The sequence below is a fragment of the Panthera pardus genome, unplaced genomic scaffold (genome assembly GCF_024362965.1).
Source record: "Panthera pardus isolate Hobbes unplaced genomic scaffold, ASM2436296v1 HiC_scaffold_21, whole genome shotgun sequence".
NCBI lineage: Eukaryota > Metazoa > Chordata > Mammalia > Carnivora > Felidae > Panthera > Panthera pardus.
In genome coordinates, this window is record NW_026526777.1 from 4,951,446 (window position 1) to 4,972,913 (window position 21,468).

General features: G+C 54.0%; 2 protein-coding genes across 2 annotated transcripts in view; one reads left to right on the forward strand and one right to left on the reverse strand.

Annotated features, from left to right (window-relative positions):
- The window catches only part of COPA (COPI coat complex subunit alpha), a 45,355-nt gene extending 39,867 nt beyond the window's left edge, over nt 1–5,488 (reverse strand). Inside the window, exons 1-3 of the mRNA XM_019433225.2 lie at nt 5,354–5,488; nt 1,819–1,932; nt 1,560–1,633 (exon numbers count right to left, since the gene is read on the reverse strand). Coding sequence (XP_019288770.1) covers nt 1,560–1,633; nt 1,819–1,932; nt 5,354–5,393 — 228 coding nt within the window. The 5' untranslated portion in view covers nt 5,394–5,488. The remainder of the gene's footprint in view (nt 1–1,559; nt 1,634–1,818; nt 1,933–5,353) is intronic.
- Nucleotides 5,489–5,570: 82 nt separating this feature from the next.
- NCSTN (nicastrin) lies at nt 5,571–20,047 on the forward strand. The gene is made up of 17 exons (XM_019433226.2): nt 5,571–5,703; nt 6,955–7,059; nt 10,673–10,796; nt 11,301–11,422; nt 11,846–11,991; nt 12,689–12,839; nt 13,106–13,215; nt 13,474–13,626; nt 14,311–14,415; nt 14,593–14,670; nt 15,378–15,550; nt 16,866–16,968; nt 17,103–17,198; nt 17,501–17,588; nt 17,848–18,002; nt 18,235–18,447; nt 19,274–20,047. The coding sequence occupies exons 1-17, from the start codon at nt 5,619–5,621 to the stop codon at nt 19,394–19,396; spliced, it is 2,130 nt and encodes a 709-aa protein (XP_019288771.1). The 5' UTR covers nt 5,571–5,618; the 3' UTR covers nt 19,397–20,047.
- Nucleotides 20,048–21,468: the final 1,421 nt, after the last annotated feature.

Consider the following 21,468-nt stretch of genomic DNA (forward strand, 5'->3'; position numbering starts at 1 on the left):
CCACTTTCTCCTCCTACCCAAAATTCCCTCCTTCCTGGGCATCCAACAGGCTTCTGCTTCTTCCCTCTGGTTCATCTCCAACCTCTAAAATCATTCTTCCCTATATGAACTCTACTTCCTCTATCGTAAATGACACCCTGTCTTCTCGTTCCACATCATCCCGGGGTGACACCCTCTACTGCTCTGTTTTGGCTCCCTTCCTCGTGATGACAATTCCCAAATATGTCCCCGGTGCAGACACATCTCCGCAGACCGTCCCTGAGGTGCTTCAAACTCATCAGTGTCAAGACGGTGTTCGTTAGCCATCTGCTATGGACTGAATGTTTGCGTCCTCCCCCAAATTCATACACTGAAATCCTAACGCCCAAGGCAAAGGCATTACGAGGCGGGGCCTCTGAGGGGCGCTTAGGTCACAAGGGTGGAGGTCTCCCAAACGGTAAGGTAATGTCCTCGTAAGAGACTCCACAGAGATCCCCGTCTCCTTCCACCACGCGAAGACACAGAGAGAGGTCAGCTGTCTGCAACCTAGAAGGAGGTCCTCACCAGAAGCCGACTGGGCGGTCACCCTAATCCTGGACTTCCAGCCTCTGAAGCTGAGAAGTTTCTGTTGTTAATAAGCCGCCCAGGCTGTGGCGTTTTGTCACCGCAGCCTCGACACACTAAGACACCGGCCTCCCCCAGCACTCCAGAGAACCGCACCGCCTCCTGTTTTCCCTTTCCTAGTGGATGGCGCCCCGCACACCCAGTGACCCGAGCTAGAGGCCGGAGACAAATACAGTCAGCTCATTAGTCTCCCCTAACCGCCCCTCCGGCAGACTCACAGACTCCCTTCCCTAAGCTCTCACATCCAACTCTTTGTCTCCATCTGCGTGTACCGTCCGAGGCCAGGCCCTGCTCACCTGCCGCTCGGGCTTATACGACAGTCTCCTAACCGGCACTTCTGCCTCCAGGCTTGCCCGCTTCATCCAGTCCTTTCTCTAGACTACTGCTCAGGTAAAGTTTAAAAAAAAAAAAAAAAAAAAGAAATGTGGATCCGATGTCACTCTTCTATTTTAACCCCTTAAATGGCTCCTTCCTATCTGTGTGAGGACACCCAAACTTCTGAGCACTGCAAACAGGTACTGCATGATCTGGCCCCTCTCATCTTCGGGCCCTTCTCTCACCTTCTCTCCAGAGCTTATTCACACACAACTAATTACAGCTTCTCAAACGTATCCACCTGTGCCATGCCTTTTTGTCTTTGTACCTGGACTGTCCTCTATTTCACTTCGGTTCTCTCCCTATTGTATCACTCACCAAACTGCATGTGCTATTATTTCGAGTATACATGTATCTCCTCCGTTAGAATAAAAGCTCCTTGAGAACCGAGATCGTTTCTTGTTTTTTTAATTCCCCCAAAATAAAAGTGTCTGGTACACAGTAAGTATTCAATAAACGTTTCCTGGTAACATCAAAAGCCTGAGCTCTGTATGAATGAGAGGTCCTGTTTTTAGTCCCTTCTACGCGTGCCACACCCGACAGCCTGTCCTTTACTCCCAGTCATGACAGACCCTCTGTACCTTAATCTTATAGTCGTCTCCTCCAGAGACAAACAGCGGCTGCTGCTTATGGAAGTCGATGCCTCGTACTGGACCTGGCGAAGGAAGCAGGCGACGGGTGTTAGAGAGCTGTATTTGCTCATCTCCAAAGTGATCCTTATTCAGGAATTTTTGGTTCCGGCCCTTCCGTATTCTTTAATCCTAAAGAAAGTTTACACTACTCCAGAAGACAATAAATACTTAGATCTCTTTAATTCCCTCCTAGAAAGTGTCATCTCACCATCATGTTCATCAAACTTGTCAATAAGGGTACACATCCGATAGTCCCATAACTGGATGACCCCATTGTGTAAACTGGTCAGGATCCAAGGTCTTTTGGGGTGAAAACTGAGCCCTAGAGGGGAAGAAAAGAAAAAAACAAGGAATGATCCAGTTAGCTAAGTATGCCCCACAATGCCACCCCCTGTCAATTCAGGTAAGAAAAACAAACACCTAGGTTAATCCTAGGTTCAGACGCTCCTTCGTCGAATGCCAGATGTTATGAATTGTATGCTATTAGGGGCTAGATTTTGTTATATTCCTTTAAATATTGTTGGGCTTTGTTTTAGGATGCTGTGAGGTTGCCTGTTTTATTATTTTTTTAGTTTTTTTTTAACATTTACTTATTTTTGAAACAGAGAGAGACAGAGCACGAACGGGGGAGGGTCAGAGAGAGAGAGGGAGACACAGAATCTGAAACAGGCTCCAGGCTCTGAGCTGTCAGCACAGAGCTCGACGTGGGGCTCGAACTCACAGACTGCGAGATCATGACCTGAGCTGAAGTCAGACGCCCAACCGACTGAGCCACCCAGGCGCCCCATGAGGTTGCCTGTTTTAAAGTTCGCTTTTAGTTTTGCTAGTGTGGGTCGACAACAGCCTTTAGTCTAGATCTAATTTGGCACCCCTATGAAGGCAATACCACCTGAGGTCTCTAGATGATGCCCTGCAGTATTAGGAGGCCTTTCCATTCCAGCCGATAGGAACACAAAACTATTCCCAGCTCTAAGTGAGCTCCAGGGGTTCTATACCAGGCTTGGGGTCATTTCTGCACATGCATATGCAGATTAGAAATCAGACAAAGGCTTGACAGGATCCCCTGCAGAACTCCAGTGTTCCCTCTCTGGTGTTCTGTCCAGCAAATTCTAGCAGTTTTGGCTGCCCTGAACTCTAAACTATGTTTCCACAGTGAGACCACAGGGCTCTTCCCCCTTCCCTATCCTGCAGCCTGGAAACTCTCCAGGTAGTAAGCTAAAAAACACTCACAGGACTCACCTTGTTTATTTCCCTTCTCTCAAGAATCACTCTCCTGCACCGCCTGTTACCCAGTGTCTGAAAACTTTTGATTCACACATTTTGTTCTGTTGTGCAGCTGTTTTAAGGTGAGAAAGTAAATCTCTCTGTTACTCCTTGGAGTAACAGACTGGAAATGGAAGTCCACAGAAGTAACAACTGCTAACAGTTTGGAGTGTATCCTTTCAGACTTCTAACGCAGACGGCATCATTTTATCAAAATGGAAATATGTTATGCAAACTTCTCACTTAGCTATGCATTGTGAATCTTATTAAATACACACAAACCTAACCTTTCTTTTTAACAACAGCAAAACACAGATGTACCACATTTAAAAATTATTCTAGTGATGAGCATTTAAGTTTTTCCCCCTAACTTTCACCTACTAGAAAATAGGCCCTAAAGAAAATACTTCTATGCGTAATCTAGCTTATTTGCATTATTACTGCTTAAGACTAAAGACCTGGAAGTAGGATTGCCAGAAATAGGTATGTGCATTTAACATTTTTATAGATACTACCTTATTTCAAAAAGACCATCAATATACAGTCTCCTTGGATTTCTGAAGGTAACAATTTTGCACACACTGGCTGTTATTGGTTATTTGTTGTTTTGTTTGTTTTACTAATCCAAATTCAAAAGGTTATTTACCTTTTTTTTTTTAACATTTCTTTCACTGTTAGTGGAGAATATTTCCATTTTTTTACCGAACACTCACGTTTTTTCTTCTGAATTCTGTTTTTTCCTATTACGTTGTTCATTTTTTTCCATGATGTACAGTAATACTCGTTAAGAGATATTAACTCTCAAATATTCTGACATCTTTTTTCCTCACTTTTCTATTGCCCATTGAGAAATCAAGAGCAGAAGAGAAAATTCAAGGATTAGGGAGACCACTTCAGCCATCCATAAATTCTTGCTGGCATGCTTCGCTATCAAGACTCCCACGAGACTTAGAAACTGCTCAGAATCAGGGCACCTGGGTGGCTTAGGCGGTTAAGCTTCTGACTCTTGGCTTCAGCTCAGGTCACGATCTCACAGCTCATGGGATCAAGCCCTGCATCAGGCTCCACACTAACAGCCTGCTGGGGATTCTCTCTCTCTCCCTCTCTCTCTGCCCCTCCCCCAGCTGTGCACGTGCTCGTTTGCTCTCTCTCTCTCTCTCTCAAAAAAAAAAAAGGGGGGGGTGCACCTGGGTGGCTCAGTTGGTTGAGCGTCCGTCAGCGGCTCAGGTCATGATCTCACGGTTCGTGGGTTCCAGCCCTCTGTCGGGCTTCGAGCTGGCAGCGCAGAGCCTGCTTGCGATTCTCTGTCTCCCTTTCTCTCTGTCCCTCCCCCGCTTGCATGTGTGCGCTCTCTCTCTCAAAAATAAACATTAAAAAAATTAAGAAAAAAAAAAAACTGCTCAGAATCTATTCTTACATAACAATGGCCTCCAGTTTTTGAGCTACGGAGTATACAGCAGGCACTGTAATAAATGTAGTCATATGCTATCTCATTCTAATTCTCTCTGTAGGAGAATGTTAATTATTCACATTGTACGGATGAGGAACCATATTAAGAAACCTTAATAAGTTGCCCGAGGTCATACAGCTCGTTAGGGAAATGTTTCAGGATTCCAAAGTAAGGCCAGGTGATTCCAAACACCAAGTTCCCAAGCCAACCTGCTCTGCTCTTCTTACTAAATATTCAAATCATATACACATATAGGTACGTATGCATACATATGCACGTACATTTATACACATGTGAAATCTCAAGAGACCTTACTTCTCTGCCTTTCCCATTCTAACACTCCAAAAGACTACTACGGCTGTTTCAGTCTTTCGCCCTCCACCCCCATCCACTGATAGTCATGCTTTGGAGTTGCCCCATTTAGGAAATAGGAATGAAGATACCCCGTTAAAATTTGAACTTCAGATCAACAGCGAACGACACTGGAAATTATTTCGTTCTCTGAAATCCAAATGTGACTTGGCGTCCTGTATTTTATCGGACAACCTTATCAAGCTCAGACTTTACTGGGGTTACAGGTCTCAATGTCCTGTCTCCAGGTAGGAAACAACGCCCAATGGAGGCGCTGGATGTCGATACGGTGCCGCCAAAGCCTCCCTAAGAGAGAGGCAGCCAGTGCTCATTTCCGAAAACGTTAGACGTGGATGCGAACGGCACAGGTCGAGACTCGATCCCCAGGTCCACTCCCTACAACCCGGTCCTCAAAAGGCCGACAGGGACCCAAAGAATCAAAGTCGGGAGCACCGGCCCCCGCAGAAGACGGGAGGGAAGCAAGGGAACGGTGCGGGAGCCGCCGCAGGTCAATCACATCCCGAGGGCATTCCAGAGAAGAGAGGGCTGCAGAACGGCCGCCAGGCCGCCCTCCCTCCTCCTGCCCGTGCGGTGGGCCCGACTCGGCCTCGGTCACTCCCCGAGACAGCACCGCCCCCGACACCCGGTCCTCGAGCTCCCCCTCGTCTTCTCCATTTACCTTTGACCCGCGCGCTCTTGGTCTCGAATTTGGTCAGCATCCTCGAGACCCGCGGCTCCGAGCTGCCGACCCGAGCCCCGCCACTCCCTGCTGCCCTTCGCCTCCCTCCACGTCAGCGCCGCTCCGCCGCGGCTCCCGGAAGCTCCGCGGGCACGAACTTCCGGTCCCGGGAGCTCCGGACCACAGAGACGGCACCAGCGTTGGCCTAGAGAGGCCACTGCCGGGCTGGAGGGGAGGGGAGGCTTCCGCTCAGCCGAGAGGCAAGATGGCCACGGCCGGGGGCGGCTCTGTGGCCGACCCGGGCAGTCGGAGTCTTCTTCGCCTTCTGTCTTTCTGCGTCCTGCTGGCAGGTGAGGCCTCCCCCCGCGCGTGAGCTCCGGTGTGTTAGGAGAGCCGTCGGGACCGGCCGGGTCGCCAGCGCCGCCGTCCCCCCTTCTGGCCCCTCTGCTCCTCTGTGCCCCCACCCTGTAAATCTTTTCCCTTTCGTTCCCACGACAGAAGTCCCCCCCCCCCCATTTCTTTGCCTGGATTTGATTTGAGGGCCCCTTCTACCCCGCGGCACGTCGTGTCGCCCCATTTCCTCCTCCGGGCCTCTTCCCGGACTTCCAGCCTGACTGTCCGCCTGCCTCGTTTTCCCCACGGCCGGAGCCACCCCACCCCCTGTCGGAAAGGACAGGTGTCAGTTCAGCCTCTTCCCAGTGCGTTTAGTCGGAGACAAGAGCGGCCTCGTTCTGTGGGTGCAGGGCGGTGGTCAAGCCCTAAAATGCGAACGTGCCTGTATGTAACTATGACCATACCTCCCCTCAAGTTCATATTATCTTTAAAGATTCCCCAGAGGAGAAATTATAGTGGCTCCACACTGTAGCCACACACAAGCGACCTGTGGATGTTAGATTAATTGACAGATCTGTGGCATAAGGTTTCTCCCAATTCTGTTCAGATTCCTGGAAAAATGTCTCAAAGATGTGTTATCGTAATCTATATTCTTAGACTGGCACCCTTTCATTAACGAGGGTGCAAGGTACATGCACATGCAAGGTAGAAAGCAGAATTATGCTCACCCATGCAACCGGAAACCGGGACATCTGAGGTTACGTGCCTTTTCCCTTAGGAAATGAAGTTTTCTTTCTTTTAGCTTTAATATCAGCTGTTCTGATTGGAATTTGTAATAACTTTCTGGGGCACATAGCTGGGCGCATTCATCTGATCCAGTAATGTGTCCAGAAAGTGAGAAGGATGGACATTAATCCCACTTTAGAAAGTATGATGTACTCAGGGGCGCCTGGGTGGCTCAGTCGGTTAAGGGTCCAACTTCGGCTCAGGTCATGATCTCGCAGTTTGTGGGTTCGAGCCCCGTGTCGAGCTCTATGCTGACAGCTCAGAGCCTGGAGCCTGCTTCAGATTCTGTGTCTCCTTCTCTCTCTGTTCCTCCCCTGCTCACGTTCTGTCTCTCTCTCTCTCTCTCTCAATCTCTCTCTCAAAAATAAATAAAGATTAAAAAAAATTTTTAGGGAGTATGATATACCCAAGCCATACGGTGAGCTAAGGACTTGATAGTGCCAATGCCTCTCTTCTTCTAACACTTTTTGTCTTCTGAGCAGGTTTGTGCAGGGGAAACTCAGTGGAGAGGAAGATCTACATCTCCTTAAATAAAACAGCTCCTTGTGTCCGTCTGCTCAACGCCACTCATCAGATTGGCTGCCAATGTGAGTTGAGGCTGGGATTTGTGTTGTGGCCAGTGATATTTCTTTTTTTTTTTTTAACGTTTATTTATTTTTGAGAGACAGAGAGAGACAGAGCATGAGCATGGGAGGGGCAGACAGAGAGGGAGACATAGAATCTGAAGCAGGCTCCAGGCTCTGAGCCATCAGCACAGAGCCCGATGCAGGGCTCGAACTTACGAGCCGTGAGATGATGACCTGAGCCGAAGTCGGATACTTAACTGACTGAGACACCTAGGTACCCCTGTGGCCAATGATGTTTCAATCTGTGCCTTAGATCTCAAGATCCAAGTCCTGCTTGGGAGTCTCAGCACACAAATTAGGCTGTGTGGGTAGGAGGTGACAGAGAGCCATTTGTCAAACCAGGCAAGATAATTAATAGGAGCTAATGCTTAGTAAGTGCTGCTTACTTGAGCCTCGTGCGTGTGCATCTCATTGAACCATCACAACAGCCCCATGAAGTAGATTCTCTTATTGTCCCCATTTTACAAATGACAAAATGGAGACTGCGAGAAGTTGAGTAACTTTCCCAAGATCATCAGGCTATTAAGTGGTGAGGCTAGGAATTGAGCCCCATGGTTCAGGTTCTAAGTCAGGACACTTAGCATCCACTAGTTAAAGTAGAAAACTGTACTGTTTTCTAAGGAGAAAGGAGTCTCATAGTCTATGAGTCCGTCGTCACCTGAACCATCTTTTTGGAACCAAAGTGGACTTCTTTAAGGCAGTAGTCTATTTGAAGGGAAGGCATTGAGAAAGCCAGATAGTTGCAGGAGGAATTAGTGAAGCATTTGGATTCGTCTCTGTGCTTTGTAAATGTGTCCCAAAACAGGGTACCATGACAGTATGGTTATAAAACTGTGGAAGTAGAAAGAGCAGAGATGTGAAGGCCGAACCCCAGTTCCTCTGCTACATAGCCTCCCTTCTTCATATTTTGTTCTGTGAATAATTGCTCTGTCGGGATGTAGTTCTGCGGTAAGCAGGAAACTTAGAGTCAGATCATGGCTTCTTCGTCACCATATCGGTCACCTCTGAATTTCAGTAAACGCCTATAAAAATGGTTAGAACATACCTGCACAAAGCTGAAAGTCAGACTATCTCCTACATTTATTGATGATGCTGAGTCAGTACTACGGTCTCAGGAGTCCTGCGTGATTGCCTGAAACCTTCTAGTTTGGTAGGCGGACACAGACGCTGCGAAGTGAAGGACCTGATTAATGTGGCAGTTAACTCGTTTCCTGCCCGGCCTTCCCTGAGCCGCCCTCTGTGTTCACCGTGCCGTGTCCCTGCTGGAGGTAGGTTAACTGGTTCCGAACAGTTCCAAGTAAAATTTTCGGACTCCGTTCTTCAACTGGGTCTGTGCGTAGAAGGGAGCCAGGTCCAAGTGTGGGCTGAGATCAGACTGCTGGTCTTGCTGGAGCTCCACTCTTCGTGCCAAAAGGCTAGGACCCTGTCTTCCTGGAGGTGTGCTCTTAAGATGCCCTCTGTGGGACTGAGTCAGTCGGCTTCGTGTTCTGAGAGCAGCCCCGTGGGAAGCAAAGCAGTAGCCTCTAGGAGTGAGCCAAGTGCCAGCACAGAAAGGAGAGGGGAGGGGCTGGACTCTGGCCACTTCCTCATTAAGAGCTCGTCGCCTTTTCGGCTTATTTCTGAGTCTTGCTTCGTATTTGTCCGTCCCGAGCAAGCTACACTCTCTTTAATTAGGCTTGCTAGCATGGTAAACGTAAGGAGAGAAAGATTTGGTTTGGTTTTCTGATTATACTGCTCTGTTTCTATGGGCTCATTTGATTTTACTTTATTTTATTTTAAAGATCTTATTTTTAAGCAATCTCCACACCCAATGTGGGGCTCAGACCTACAACACAGAGATTAAGAGTCACGTGCTCTACCGGCTGAGCCACCCAGGCACCCCTGTTGGCCCCTTTTAAAGTGTTCAAAGAGGGTTATCTGTTGGTTCCTTTCCTTTCCTTCCTTTTTAAACCTCTCTCCATGGTATGAGATGAACAAGGGTGAAAAAGTTTCTCTTCATGGAAGGCCCAGAAAAAGTAAGCAAGTTACTCTGGACTATACAGTCACCAGTCGGACTCCAGATTAGAATCCAGGTGTTTTATTCCAGCGTCCTGGCTTATCTTTTCCCTGTCCTCCTTGGAGCTGAAGTTATATATATTTTGTTTGTCAGAACAGCTTTTCCTTTTTCCGGGTTTTACATGCCAAGGACTGTTGCCTTTTGTCAGACTTAGAACTGCCGGTGGTAGCTAAGTCTTTATTACGGTTATTCCAGGTCCTGATATTCCTCTAAAGTTTATCGTTATCACCATCCACACGAACTTATTGGGTACTTACCACGTGGAAGACATAGTTGAATGTTGGGGACTTGGGTCCATGTCTCGATTTTGCCAAATCCCACGGAAGAAAACTTCTACCTGGCCGGCAGTCTGGAAGTGCTTAAGGTCTTTGTCTTGTGCACATTATAAATGTTTCAGTGCCTTGATCTAGAGCTGTAGTTTTCACGACTGGCTAGGTATAGTAAAGAATCATGTGGCAAGTTTTGAAAGTACACGTACCTGGGCCTCACCTTCAGAGACTTTAATTTAGTAGGTCTGAGATAAGGCCCAAGCGTCTGTATTTTTTAAAACTCCACAGTGATTCAACTGGGGTCGAGAACTATTGCTCTAAAACAATATGTGACTTTTCATACGTGATAGGAATTTTCACTGGCGAGAAGGCTCGTGGGGAGATGGTAGGATGTCTCCACGTGGATCACTAGGGACGCGACAGGCACTGCTGCATAGAATTCAAGGCATTCTCGACGATGGCTTACCCATCCTTCACCGCAGCGCTGCCCGATCTTTGTCATTCGTGAGATACAGAAAATAGTATTTGTATGGCATTCTGGCATATATGGAGACGTATGGTATTTGTAGGGCATCTTCGGGTACCGGGTCAGCCTGCTCCTGGCTGGGAGTGGCCAGCCTAGGGTCTCTGGAGACCCTCGGTCCCCAGAAATGAGGGGGGTCAATATCAGCTCGTCCCTAACCCATCAAGACCCATCAGTTGGGAAGCTCTGTTCTAGAGATCTCAAAGTTCTTGAGTAACCCTGCCTAAAACAGGCTAAAAGCAAGTAAAGTCATTCCCAAATAGGGCAAAGGAACGGAGACCCAGGAATTGTCCTCAGGTCAAGGGAGTCTGCACATATGTCTTCACACAGGAAGATTCAGTGCTAGAACTCTGAGCCAGAGATCTAAAGCCTGCCATTTCCTGGAGAAAATACAGGTTTGAAAACCATGCTGTCTCCTCTTCTGGAAATGTGTACATGTGGCTAAATGAGGTTGAGGGAAGAGGGTGAGAGAATGATCGTACGACCTTTCTGAGATTCAGCGAATGAGTAGACTTCTCGGGCTGTCTCGTCCTCCAGTCACTGCTGGTCGCCTTCAGGTGGAGCTGGGGCAGTCAGCTCTTCAGCTCAAGCCCAAGTCTGGAGGTGGCTGCGTTAACCCAGTGTCCGGTGCCATGTTTGGGAGATAAGTGATCTGCAGAATCAGTGAGGCAGAGGCAGAGTCGTCAACTGCGGGAGCTTTAATTTGAGCCCATTCTGTCCTGGCAGCTTCCGTTAGCGGGGACACAGGGATCCTCCACGTGGTGGAGAAAGAAAGGGACCTGCAGTGGGTGCTGACTGACGGCCCCAACCCCCCGTATGTGGTTCTGCTGGAGGGCGAGCTCTTCACCAGGTAAGAACTGCGTGTGCCTTCAGGGAAGCCACAGCCGGGAAGATCTGGGGGGCCATCCCCACACTTGTGTATAAAGGTTCGTTTGGCTGCCCTGGTCCGATCGGGGCAGGGGGCGAGAGTGAGTCTCGGAAGAAAACCTGCCCCATCAGAGGAGTCGTCTGGGTGACCTTACAAATAGGATCCAGTGAGTAAAGACCCCAGGCAGGAGGGAGGGCCCATAGGGGCACTCAGGGACAGGGTAGATGAGATGAAGCCGAAGCTCAGGTCGGGTCATAGTCCTCACTTAGGAGTTAGAGACAGAAAAGAGGCAAGAAACGAGTTAACAGTTGGGGTGGGGGGGTTTTCACTTCTTTAGGAGTAGAGTCAACACACCGCATGTGTTCAACAAGGAGTCAGAGGTTTGGATTCTGTTAGTTTCCCATTTGTTTCCATCCCTGGGGGCAAGATACTGGGCCAGGGGTAACCTTCCCAGTCTTCCTCCATGGCACTCCCTCCCTGTCCCAGGAATCTGATGGAGAAGCTGAAGGGGACAACCAGCCGGATTGCTGGCCTTGCGGTGTCCTTGGCCAAACCCAGGCCTGCGTCGGGCTCCTCTCCTAGTGTGCAGTGTCCCAATGATGGGTTTGGTAAGAGCCCCGGAGGATCAGGGGACCTCCTGTCACGCAGAGCTCACTGGTGCTTCAGTCTCGTGTCTTTGGAGGGTCGGAGGGATGCGTCCGTCTGTGTGTAGCGTGAACAGCTGACTCCCAAACAGAAGACAGTGTTTCTTTGTCTTTGCCATTCATCGCTTCCTCTGCTGCTTCCCCTTCGTCCACTTCCCTCCATCCTCCTTTTCTGTCATAGGCCCCGATCCCTAACCAGCCAGCCCAGGGCGCCCTGATACCAGTGTCTGTTTCCCTGTAGGTGGTGACAGGTCGATGCTTGCTTCCTTGAGTCCCCCTTTCCTTTGGAGCTCTTGGTCCCAGCCCTACGATATCCTAGCCTTCCTCCCTCACTCAGGCCCCGAATGCTTAGTGTCCCAACAGCCGGTCCCCCGTCCTCCCCTTCAGGCATTTACTCCAACTCGTATGGGCCAGAATTTGCTCACTGCAGAGAAATCCCGTGGAACCCCCTAGGCGACGGCTTGGCTTATGAAGACTTTAGCTTCCCCATCTTCCTTCTTGAAGATGAAAATGAAACCAAGGTCATCAAGCAGGTAATGGCTGCCAGCTCCTAGCAAAGAGAAATCTCGTAGGCGCTCCGCCCGCCTGGAGGGCTCGTCCACCAGGGCACCTCTGCATGGTAGATGCTCCAAGAAAAGCCAATATGTTTATTTTTCTCGCCTGTCCCTTCCCATTTCTCTCCTGCCTCTTCTTCCAGCATTGATGGCTATTAGGCTGGAAGAGAACATAAACTCTACTTGATCTGAAATACGGTGTGCCTGGTTAGGAACCCCGAGTGTGGGAAAAAGGTCATCAGACTGGGAGCTGCGAGAGATTCAGCTCAGAGGCTTCTGAATGTTCTGAATTACAATAATCTTTAATTCTGGCCTCGCTTCTTTGTTTTGACCTGTAGAGCGGTTAGATTTGTTCCAAAGTTACATGGTGAGTTGATGTCCAAGCTGTCTTGAATCTGATTTTTGATATTTGGTTCAGCACAGTTGGCAGCTAATCACGTTGGGAACTTGGGCCAGGCTGTTTGGGATGGGGACAGTCCGTCTGCCCCAACTCAGTCATTGAGTCTGTGCCCCTTCGCATCTCTTGGTGAGGTTTTCTCTCGGACCTTACACATCCTGGCTTTGTACTATAGCTCAGGGACTGACGAGCGAGCGTCGGGGTAGGGCCGGGCCCTCCTGGGAAGCAGGGGAGGGATTCCACGCGAGCTGCCTCAGCGGGGCCCGTCTCCCCTCCTAGTGCTATCGCGATCACAACCTGAGCCCCAACGGCTCAGCGCCCACCTTCCCGCTGTGCGCCATGCAGCTCTTCTCCCACATGCATGCTGTCATCAGCACTGTCACCTGTATGCGGCGCAGCTCCATCCAGAGCACCTTCAGCATCAACCCAGGTAGGACAGACCCGAGGCCCGGCGGGTGTGCTGGGGACCTGGGAAGGGGGGAGCTCAGGCAGGGAGCACGGGGCGAGAGAGGCGGGAACAATTCCCAACAGTTGAGGCCACTTGTCCCTGCAGCGGACAGGGCAGAGAAACCAATCTAAAGCAGTGGAGGCAGGAAATGATTGACAGGGTCCACGGGGCAGCAGTCAGAGGCGTCTCCAGGCCTTCTCTGTGGCTTCTCCCTAACTTCTGTCGCTCTCTCGCTCTGTCCTGCTCAGAAATCGTCTGTGACCCCCTGTCCGACTACAACGTGTGGAGCATGCTTAAGCCTATAAATATATCCGGGGCATTAGAGCCTGATGACAGGGTTGTGGTCGCTGCCACCCGGGTGAGTGCGGGTCCCTGGTCAGGGTGGACAGGGCTGGCGCCAAAAGGGCTGGGGGGCCTCTTGCGGGCGTATCACGTTTCAGAGTCACTGTGCTGGGGAGCCTCCAGGGAAGAGGGGTCTGGGCCGTGGGGTCCCCTCGTATGGCCATTGTCCCAGGACACACACATTCCCTTGGCTGGAATAGGAGAGGGAGCCTGGGGCCCGGTCCTAATTGCCATTTTCAAAGCCTACCTCCCCTGCCTTTTCCACTGTACCCAGCTGGACAGTCGTTCCTTTTTCTGGAACGTGGCCCCAGGGGCTGAAAGTGCCGTCGCCTCCTTCGTCACCCAGCTGGCTGCCGCTGAAGCTTTGCAGAAGGCACCTGATGTGCTGACCCTTCCCCGCAATGTCATGTTTGTCTTCTTCCAAGGGGTAGGGGCTCTTCTGCTGGGGTAGGCGGGGAGGGGCAGGACAGCAGGGAGGGTAAATGTGAGAGTGGCTATCGTTTGGGGACGATCCGGGCGCTTGACCTGAGTCGTCATTCAGCAAAGAGCTTCTGGAGGTGTCTCCACGTGTCTCCCCCCAGAGTCACACATCTTAGGAAGCTTTCACACCCTGGCCTGGGATCGGAATCGGTGTGCTGCCCGCCCCCTCGCGCCCCGTTGATGCGATCTCTGGGAGGCAGCCTTTTGCTTTTATTCTCTGGACTCTTTCACTGCCACTTCCACCCAAGAGCCCTGAGGCTCCTGCCCCCTCCCCCCACTGCCCCCACAGCCTGGCCTTGGAATAAGGGGAGGGCAGCCGCGGCTGCGTCGGCGGAGGGGAGGGAGAGGCAGGAAGCAGGCACATAACAGCTGATGTTCGCCTCGGGCCTTTACCGAGGCTGCTCTCCCCGTTTCTGGGCTCGAGAAGTCCTGTGATGCACACACGTGAGGAAAAGTCACAGCTGGGAGGCCGGGCAGGGAGGCGGGTGAGGTCACGTGACTGCGTAAGCCGGCCAGCACTTGCGGTGACACGAGACCGTAGCCTTCGTGCCTTGAGCCCTGGTGATCTGGCCTCTGGAGACTGAGCCTGCCCCGACCCTTGGGAATCTCTGTTCCTTGTCTTCGCCGTCAGGAGACCTTTGACTACATCGGCAGCTCCAGGATGGTGTACGACATGGAGAAGGGCAAGTTTCCTGTGCAGTTAGAGAACATTGACTCGTTTGTGGAGCTGGGACAGGTGTGCTGCATGTGCCCTCCTCCCCCTCCCCCTCCCCCTCCCGCCTCCTCCTCCGCTGTTCGTTGTCCTCCTTGCCACTGCCTCTTCCCTGACTTTTCTCTGACCTTCCTCCTTCCTCTGGTCTCGGGGCACGGGCCCCCGCGGGCAGCCAAGTGTTGTTTCTTCATCCTCCCCCAGGTGGCCTTAAGGAATTCTCTAGAGCTCTGGATGCACACAGACCCCATGTCCCAGAAAAATGAGTCTGTACACAATCAGGTAATCTGAGCATCTTTCCGCCTCACTCTGTTTCAACGGCTCAGAATGTGGGCACCCCTCACCCGGGCCTGACCCCCGCCACCCCCCAGGGCCTGTGAGACAGGACCTCAGGCGGGGTACCAGCTCAAGGATGAACAGCGTGGCTGTTCCAGCTCCGCAGGAAGCGCCGTGAGCGCAGCTCGTGGCCCCGGTTCCCTGGGGTGGGCGGTTCCCCGCCTCCGTGCCCCGCAGAGGGCCCGGGAGTGACCGGCCCCTCCCTCTCTGCTGCCCAGCTGTCCGGGCTGCCCTGCTCGCTTCCTGGCTGTGTCGGACCCTCTACCCAAACCGTCCTCCAGGCTCCTCACTACTTGTTCAAGACCCTCCCTCCTCTCAGCGTCCAGCTTTGGCCTGTTTCTCTCATGGGGTTCCTGCCACTCCAGTGTCCGCGCCCTCCCCGCCCTGGGCTCCTGGGTGGCCCTTGGTGTCGTTTGGCGTTGTTACTTGTTCCTCCAGTTCGGCCAGAGTAGGAAATTAGGCGTCTAGTGAGGATGACACAGCTGGAGTTGCAGGACATTCAGAGCCTGGATCCTGAAAGGCTTGAGGAGTTGGGGTGCGGGAGGGCCGGGGGCAGCACCACGAGCTGGGGACGTGGCGGGAGCGTCGTGGGCCTAGAAGATGCGTCCGGCTTCCCTGTCCGCAGCCTCCCCTGAGCTACCCCTCCCCGCCAGGTGGAGGCCCTCCTGAGCACCCTGGAGAAGAGCGGGGCCGGCGTGCCTGCTGTGGTCCTCCGGAGGCCGAACCAGTCCCAGCCCCTCCCGCCGTCTTCTCTGCAGAGGTTTCTTCGGGCTCGGAACATCTCTGGTGTCGTCCTTGCCGACCACTCTGCTGTCTTCCATAACCAGTAAGAGCCACCGAGCCCACACCCTCTTCCTTCTCCCAGAGAATCTGTCCTGTGGTCTGGGGTCCAGAGGGGGGAGTGTCTCCTGTGTCAGGAAAGATCACCACTCTCCCGTCTCCCCTCTCCCCACAGCACCCCTCCAAATCTCAGGTCAATTTGTGTTCTTTGCTCAGTGACCTGTTCGCACCTAAGCCGGTCGCCTCGTGTGACTTGATGTCATCTTAGAACACGGGCCCCCTCAGCCTTTCCGTGCTTGGTCCGCCTCCCCCAGCTCTCCCGAGGCCTGGGTCCTTGGGGCTGCCAGCAGAGGGCAGCATCCCCAACAGGAGCGCCCTGAGGACAGCGAGCTGGCCGGGTCTGGGGCCTGCCCAAGGGTGCCGAGCGGGACGCAGGCAACACTCACACTCTGAAATGTAACGTGTTCTTGCCTTTGGGGTAAAAGCGTCCCCTGTGCTGAGGGGACTCCAGAGATACGGGGTGAGGCTCTGTTAGTCACCTCTCTCCTGGTCCTGGGCACCCCAAAGAGCCCCTAACGTAAGCCCTGGGCTCATGGGACTTCTTACTCGGGCCAGATTGCTAGGTTCCCAGCTTCCCTCCCCTCTTCCATGAGGCCAAATGGGTTTCTGAGTAACACTGCTGATGCTCTGGCCCTCCGACCCCAGCCAAGGAGCACCTTCTTGCTTATTTAGGGCTGGGACACTTCCAGCACCTGAGGTCAGCCGACCCCAGCATCGCTTCGGGGTGAAGGGATAGTCCTCATTTGCACACATTTGGCCTTGATTCTATGTGGGGCCGTCATCTGTTGGTGCTGAAGGCTGGGAGCTCTCCTCTAAGCTTCTCTTCTAAGCTCTGCCTTCACGGGGCTCCCCAGGGAGCATACGGTGCTTGGACCCAGGGCAGTGTCGTGTGTCTGGGAAAGACCCGTTCATCCCCCTCGGCCCCCAGGCACCCTCAATGTTCACGTTCATTGGAACCGTCATCCAACCTCTGGTGATGTGGGGCGTGCTCCCCAAAAGTCCTCTCAGCCGTCTCCAGCCCAAACTCTGGGGAAGTGTCTCTTCTGTTTGAAGACCTCCCAGGAAGGGAGTCTCCTGCCTTCTGATCTCATCTGTCTCTTCTACCTTGTCTCTCCGGAAGGTCCTTGTATTTCACTGCTCTGCCTCTCCACACCCTCTTCAGTATGGGACCCTCATTTTCTGTTCCTTCCCCCCGGATGATGAAAAGACACGCCAGGCTCCTACATGAAGGGCCTGTGAGGGAGGACCGGGGCAGGGCCCTGGCTGAGTGTGGCCGAGGCTCATGCCCGCTCTCCCGGCAGCTATTACCAGAGCATTTACGACACAGCGGAGAACATTAACGTGAGCTACCCCGAGTGGCAGAGCCCCGAAGAGGACCTCAACTTTGTGACGGACACTGCCAAGGTAGCACTCGCCCGGGTTGGCCGGGAGCGTGGGGAACACAGCGAAGATGGTTAGAACGTCTTCTAGGTGGTTAGACCATCTTGTAGAGGGTAGAAGAGGTGGGCCGTTCAGCCCCCCCTTCCCGCCTGCCACAGGCCCTGGCGGATGTGGCCACGGTGCTGGGACGTGCCCTGTACCAGCTGGCAGGAGGAACCAACTTCAGTGACACCATTCAGGCCGATCCCCAAACGGTAAGGGCAAGCGGGGCCCGCCTCCTCTCCGGCTCTGCGCACGCGGCAGGCCGTCCCGTCTGCACTGCACTTAACCCCTTCTCCCAAACCTGGGAGTCCAGCATGCCAGCGCGTGCCAGCGAGGCTTCCCGCTGCGCCAGGGCGCTCCTGGTGGGCCTCCGGCATCCTTGTGAGCCAGCCTCTGCGTCCCCAGCCCCAGAGTCCCTGGCCGACCCGGCTCCCGCCCTGCGACAGGGTCTCCACTGAGACCTCTGCTTGGCTCCGGGTCACGGGCTTGTTGACTCTCACTGTCCCAATCCTAGGTCACTCGCCTGCTCTATGGGTTCCTGGTCAGGGCCAACAACTCCTGGTTCCAGTCCATCCTCCGGCAGGACCTGAGGTCCTACTTGGGTAAGCACGCGCTGGGGGAATGGCACCCTTAGCCGAGGCAAGAGATGGAAAAAGTCATCAGCTTGGTTTAATCTCTGCTGTTTTTTTTTCCTTCTCCTTTCCTTTCCTTCTCCCATGTTTTCCTTTCTTTCCCCTGATACATGTGGGATCCGTTCCCTTCTCTTCTCTGGCTCCCGTCAACCTCGGGCTCTTCCTTCCCCTCCCACCCGCACCCACCTTCCACCCTCCAAACCCTCCCTTCCCTGTGCTCTCCACTCAGGTGATGGGCCTCTTCAGCATTACATCGCCGTCTCCAGCCCCACCAACACCACCTACGTGGTACAGTATGCCTTGGCGAATCTGACTGGCCAGGTGGTCGACCTCCCCCGAGAGCAGTGCCAGGATCCAAGTAAAGTCCCCAGTGAAAACAAGGATGTGAGTGGGAGTGGGAGTGGGTGTCGAAGGTGCCCCGAGGGCCCCGTGCCCCCGGGGGAAGTTGGACAGCGTCCTAGGCCCAGTTGGACCCAAGGAGTTGGGATGCAAAGGCGGAGGGACGCGGCCCCTTGAACTTGAGTGTTGGAGGGCAGGAGCCTGGGCAGAAGCACGGCGTGGCCGGGGTGAGAGAGGATCGCCTCAGCCCCGCCCTGTGGCCGGTCTTCCGTTGCAGCTGTATGAGTACGCGTGGGTTCAGGGCCCTCTGAACTCCAACGAGACGGACCGGCTGCCCCGCTGTGTGCGTTCCACGGCGCGACTGGCCAGGGCCCTGTCCCCTGCCTTTGAACTGAGGCAGTGGGGCTCTACTGAATACTCCACATGGACTGAGAGCCGCTGGAAAGACATCCGGGCCCGCATATTTCTGGTAGCCAGCAGAGAGCTGGAGGTGAGCCGGGAGGGGCATGCCAGAGACCGCCCTGCCCTCTTTCTGTTGCCTCTTACCTCTTAACTGCTGCCATCTCCCATTTGCCACAAAAACCTACTGCCGCTCTGTCCCCTGTCCGCCGGCACGCCCCATCGCGAAGTCTGTCTTCACCGACAGAGTGAGTGTGTGTTCACGCCGGAGGTGGGCTCCCGCCAGGAGGAGGGCCCCCCGGAGGAGCTCCTCGCCCTGCAGCGTCCCCACAGCTCCCCTCCCAGCTGGGATTTCCAGCTGCTGGCACTAGGGTGTGCACGGGCGCCACGGTTTATTGAGTCCCCATCACCAGCATGTCAGAGTTGCCACCGGAGAGTTGCCACCAAAGTCATGGATCTTAACTTCAAGACGCTGAAAATCTAGGGGCTCCGGGGTGGCTCAGTAGGTTAAACGTCTGACTCTTGGTCTCAGCTCAGGTCATGATCCCACGATCCTGTGAGTTCGAGCCCCGTGTTGGGCTCTGTGCTGACAGCATGGAGCCTGCTTGGGATTCTCTCTCTCTCTCCTTCCCTCTCTCTCTCTCTCTCCCTCTCTCTCTCTCTCAAGTAAATTTTTTTAAAAAAAGATACTTAAAATCTTAGTAATACAAAGTGGAGGAAGAACAGGGATACTCCTCTTTTCGAACGGAGCCACTCCGTCTTCCAGTCGGGAAGACCTTGTCCGTGATTGCTCAGCACTCGGTGCCTGGAGCCAGCTCTGGGATCCTGAGGTCCTGGCTCCCAGCCCCAAGCGGTGATCCAGAGCCACGCTGGGCTCTGACAGCGTCTCTCTCCCTCCCTGCCCACGCCTCCCGCAGTTCATCACCCTGATGGTGGGCTTCGGCATCCTCGTCTTCTCTCTCGTCGTCACCTACTGCATCAACGCCAAGGCCGACGTCCTTTTCATCACCCCTCGGGAGCCAGGAGCCGTGTCTTACTGAGAGGAGCCCAACTCCTGCCCGCTCTACCGTTCACATCCTAGGCCACTTGTCCCACGGGGACATAGGCCACTAGCGTGTCACTGGAACCTCTCTGGGCCTGCTTAGACTGGAATTAACATGAACAAGTAGAACTGCCCCAAAGAGAGAGAAACAAGTTCCCTCTCCTCTCCAGCTCCCCCTACCTGTCTCCCCTTCCTCACCCCTGCCCGATTCCGGGAGGGCAAATAGAAGCTTCTCGCTCCTGTTTGACTCCTAACTGCCCGCCCTAATTTACCCTTCTTCGGGGTCCCTCTTCCCTTCTCATCCTGCCCTAGACCGCCCCCTACTCCCCACCCCACCCGAGTCCCAGCTTTCCTGACCAGGAAGGACACAAAGGCTGAATGCCAGGAACAAACCACAAGGAAGCCCCGAGGTGCAGGCCAGGCGATCTGTCTCCCTCCTGCTGTCCTGTCTCCAGACCCGTAGACGGCACCTCGGGGAGGGTGTGCTGCCGGGTCACCTCCAGCCCTCAGTGCTAGCTGTGGTTTTATTAAGCTGTAATACCTATTTTTGTTGTTTTCTTTTTCCGTGCGTGTGCGTGCGTGTGTGTGTGTGTGTGTGTGTGTGTAAATATATAAATAGCAAGTTTCATTAAAAGACTATCCCTCATGACCTGTATGTGTCATTCTTGCGTGCCCTCCTGCTCGGTGACCTCAGACTGGAAGTCATGAAATTGTTACCACGTGCTCCCTCCGGGTCTCCAGAGGCCCAAGGAGTGCGGCTCTGTCAGAGACAGTGGAAGCCCTCAAAGCGGGGCTCCCATGGAGCCTTGGAACCCCGGCTTCCCCCTCGTAAGAACCGCGTTAGCATCGTTGACCCTCCCACTTTCCATTCGACAGACGTTTCTTTGTTCACTCTGAGACACTGGCTGGGCTGCGGAAATTTAGGGGACGCAGCCCCAACCCTGAGTGGCTGGCAGTTGGGGTGAGGGGAGAAACCGGTGCAATCCGGGGTGATCACGCGTGGCCTCTCCGGAGTGCTCCGGTAACGCACAGAAGGACTCCGGGCACTGGGGGTGGCATCCGGGAAGGCTGCTCAGAGGAGGAGGCATCTGGGTTGCAGGCTGTGCAGTTCAGCTGTGGAAGCACGGGGCCTCGAAGGCACGGGCCACGTTTGGGAACGGTAAGTCATGCGGGGTGCTGCAGGAGAGGGGGCTGGGGCTGGGTCACGGAGGGCCTGTGGCGGCCTGCCGAGCAGTTTGGCCCTTCTGTTGCTGGTGGGCATTTTGCAGACGGAAGCGAAGGTGGCTTTGGACTCTCCTAGAAAGAGAACCTTGGCTCTGGGAACACCCTAGCGCCCTGGGTCTTCATGGAGCAAAGTTCCGGGTCGTAGCCGCACAGCTAAACGAAGGCCGCAGCTGAGTCACTGGAAGGGAAGACCCCTCAGGAGTGGCGCTGGAGGCCAGCCCTCTCCCCTCCCCGCGGCCCTGCCGCCCACGAGACAGATGAGCCGGGAAGGACCAGCTCCGGGCCCCTTACCTTCCCGAGTCTCGCCACACCCCGCCGAGGAGGCGATTTGCTCCAGGTTTCTCTCTGCGTTCCCTCGGGGGGGGGGGGGCACGTCTGGGGGGCCGGGATGTGGAAATGAACCCTGCTCCCCTCCCCTCCCACCCCCCCCCCGCACCCCTCCCGGCCCGCACGCGGCGCTGGCGGGAGGCGGGCACAGCTGCCACCGTGCTGGGCCGACTCGGCGCCTCCCTCGGCCAACAGGGCCTCCCGGCGGACAGGGCAGCGAGCGAGCTCCCTCGTCCTGCTGGCAGCTTTGGGAAGCGGGGAAGTGGCCGGGTACCAGGCGCGGGGGGGGGGCGAGGGGGGGTGGGCACCGGTGGGCACCAGCTTGTCTTCCGCCTTCCATGCGACCCCCCCTTCCTCGCGCCACCCCCCAAATTCAAAACCAACCAACTGGGCTCTTTCCACGGCCTGTGGGGAGGCCAGGCGCTGTAGAAGGGGCACGGACCCCCGGCTGACCCCTTCAGGGGCCTCCTCTCTGAGACCTCGGTGTGGCGAGTCCTCGGGGACCTGCTGTGCCCCAGA

Excerpts from the sequence above, each read along its gene's own strand:
- NCSTN (XM_019433226.2), top strand. The coding sequence starts at position 5,619 with ATGGCCACGGCCGGGGGCGGCTCTGTGGCCGACCCGGGCAGTCGGAGT. Across the intron at positions 10,797-11,300 it reads GAGGGCGAGCTCTTCACCAG|GAATCTGATGGAGAAGCTGA; the intron begins GTAAGAACTGCG and ends TCCCTGTCCCAG. Across the intron at positions 16,969-17,102 it reads TTGTGACGGACACTGCCAAG|GCCCTGGCGGATGTGGCCAC; the intron begins GTAGCACTCGCC and ends CGCCTGCCACAG.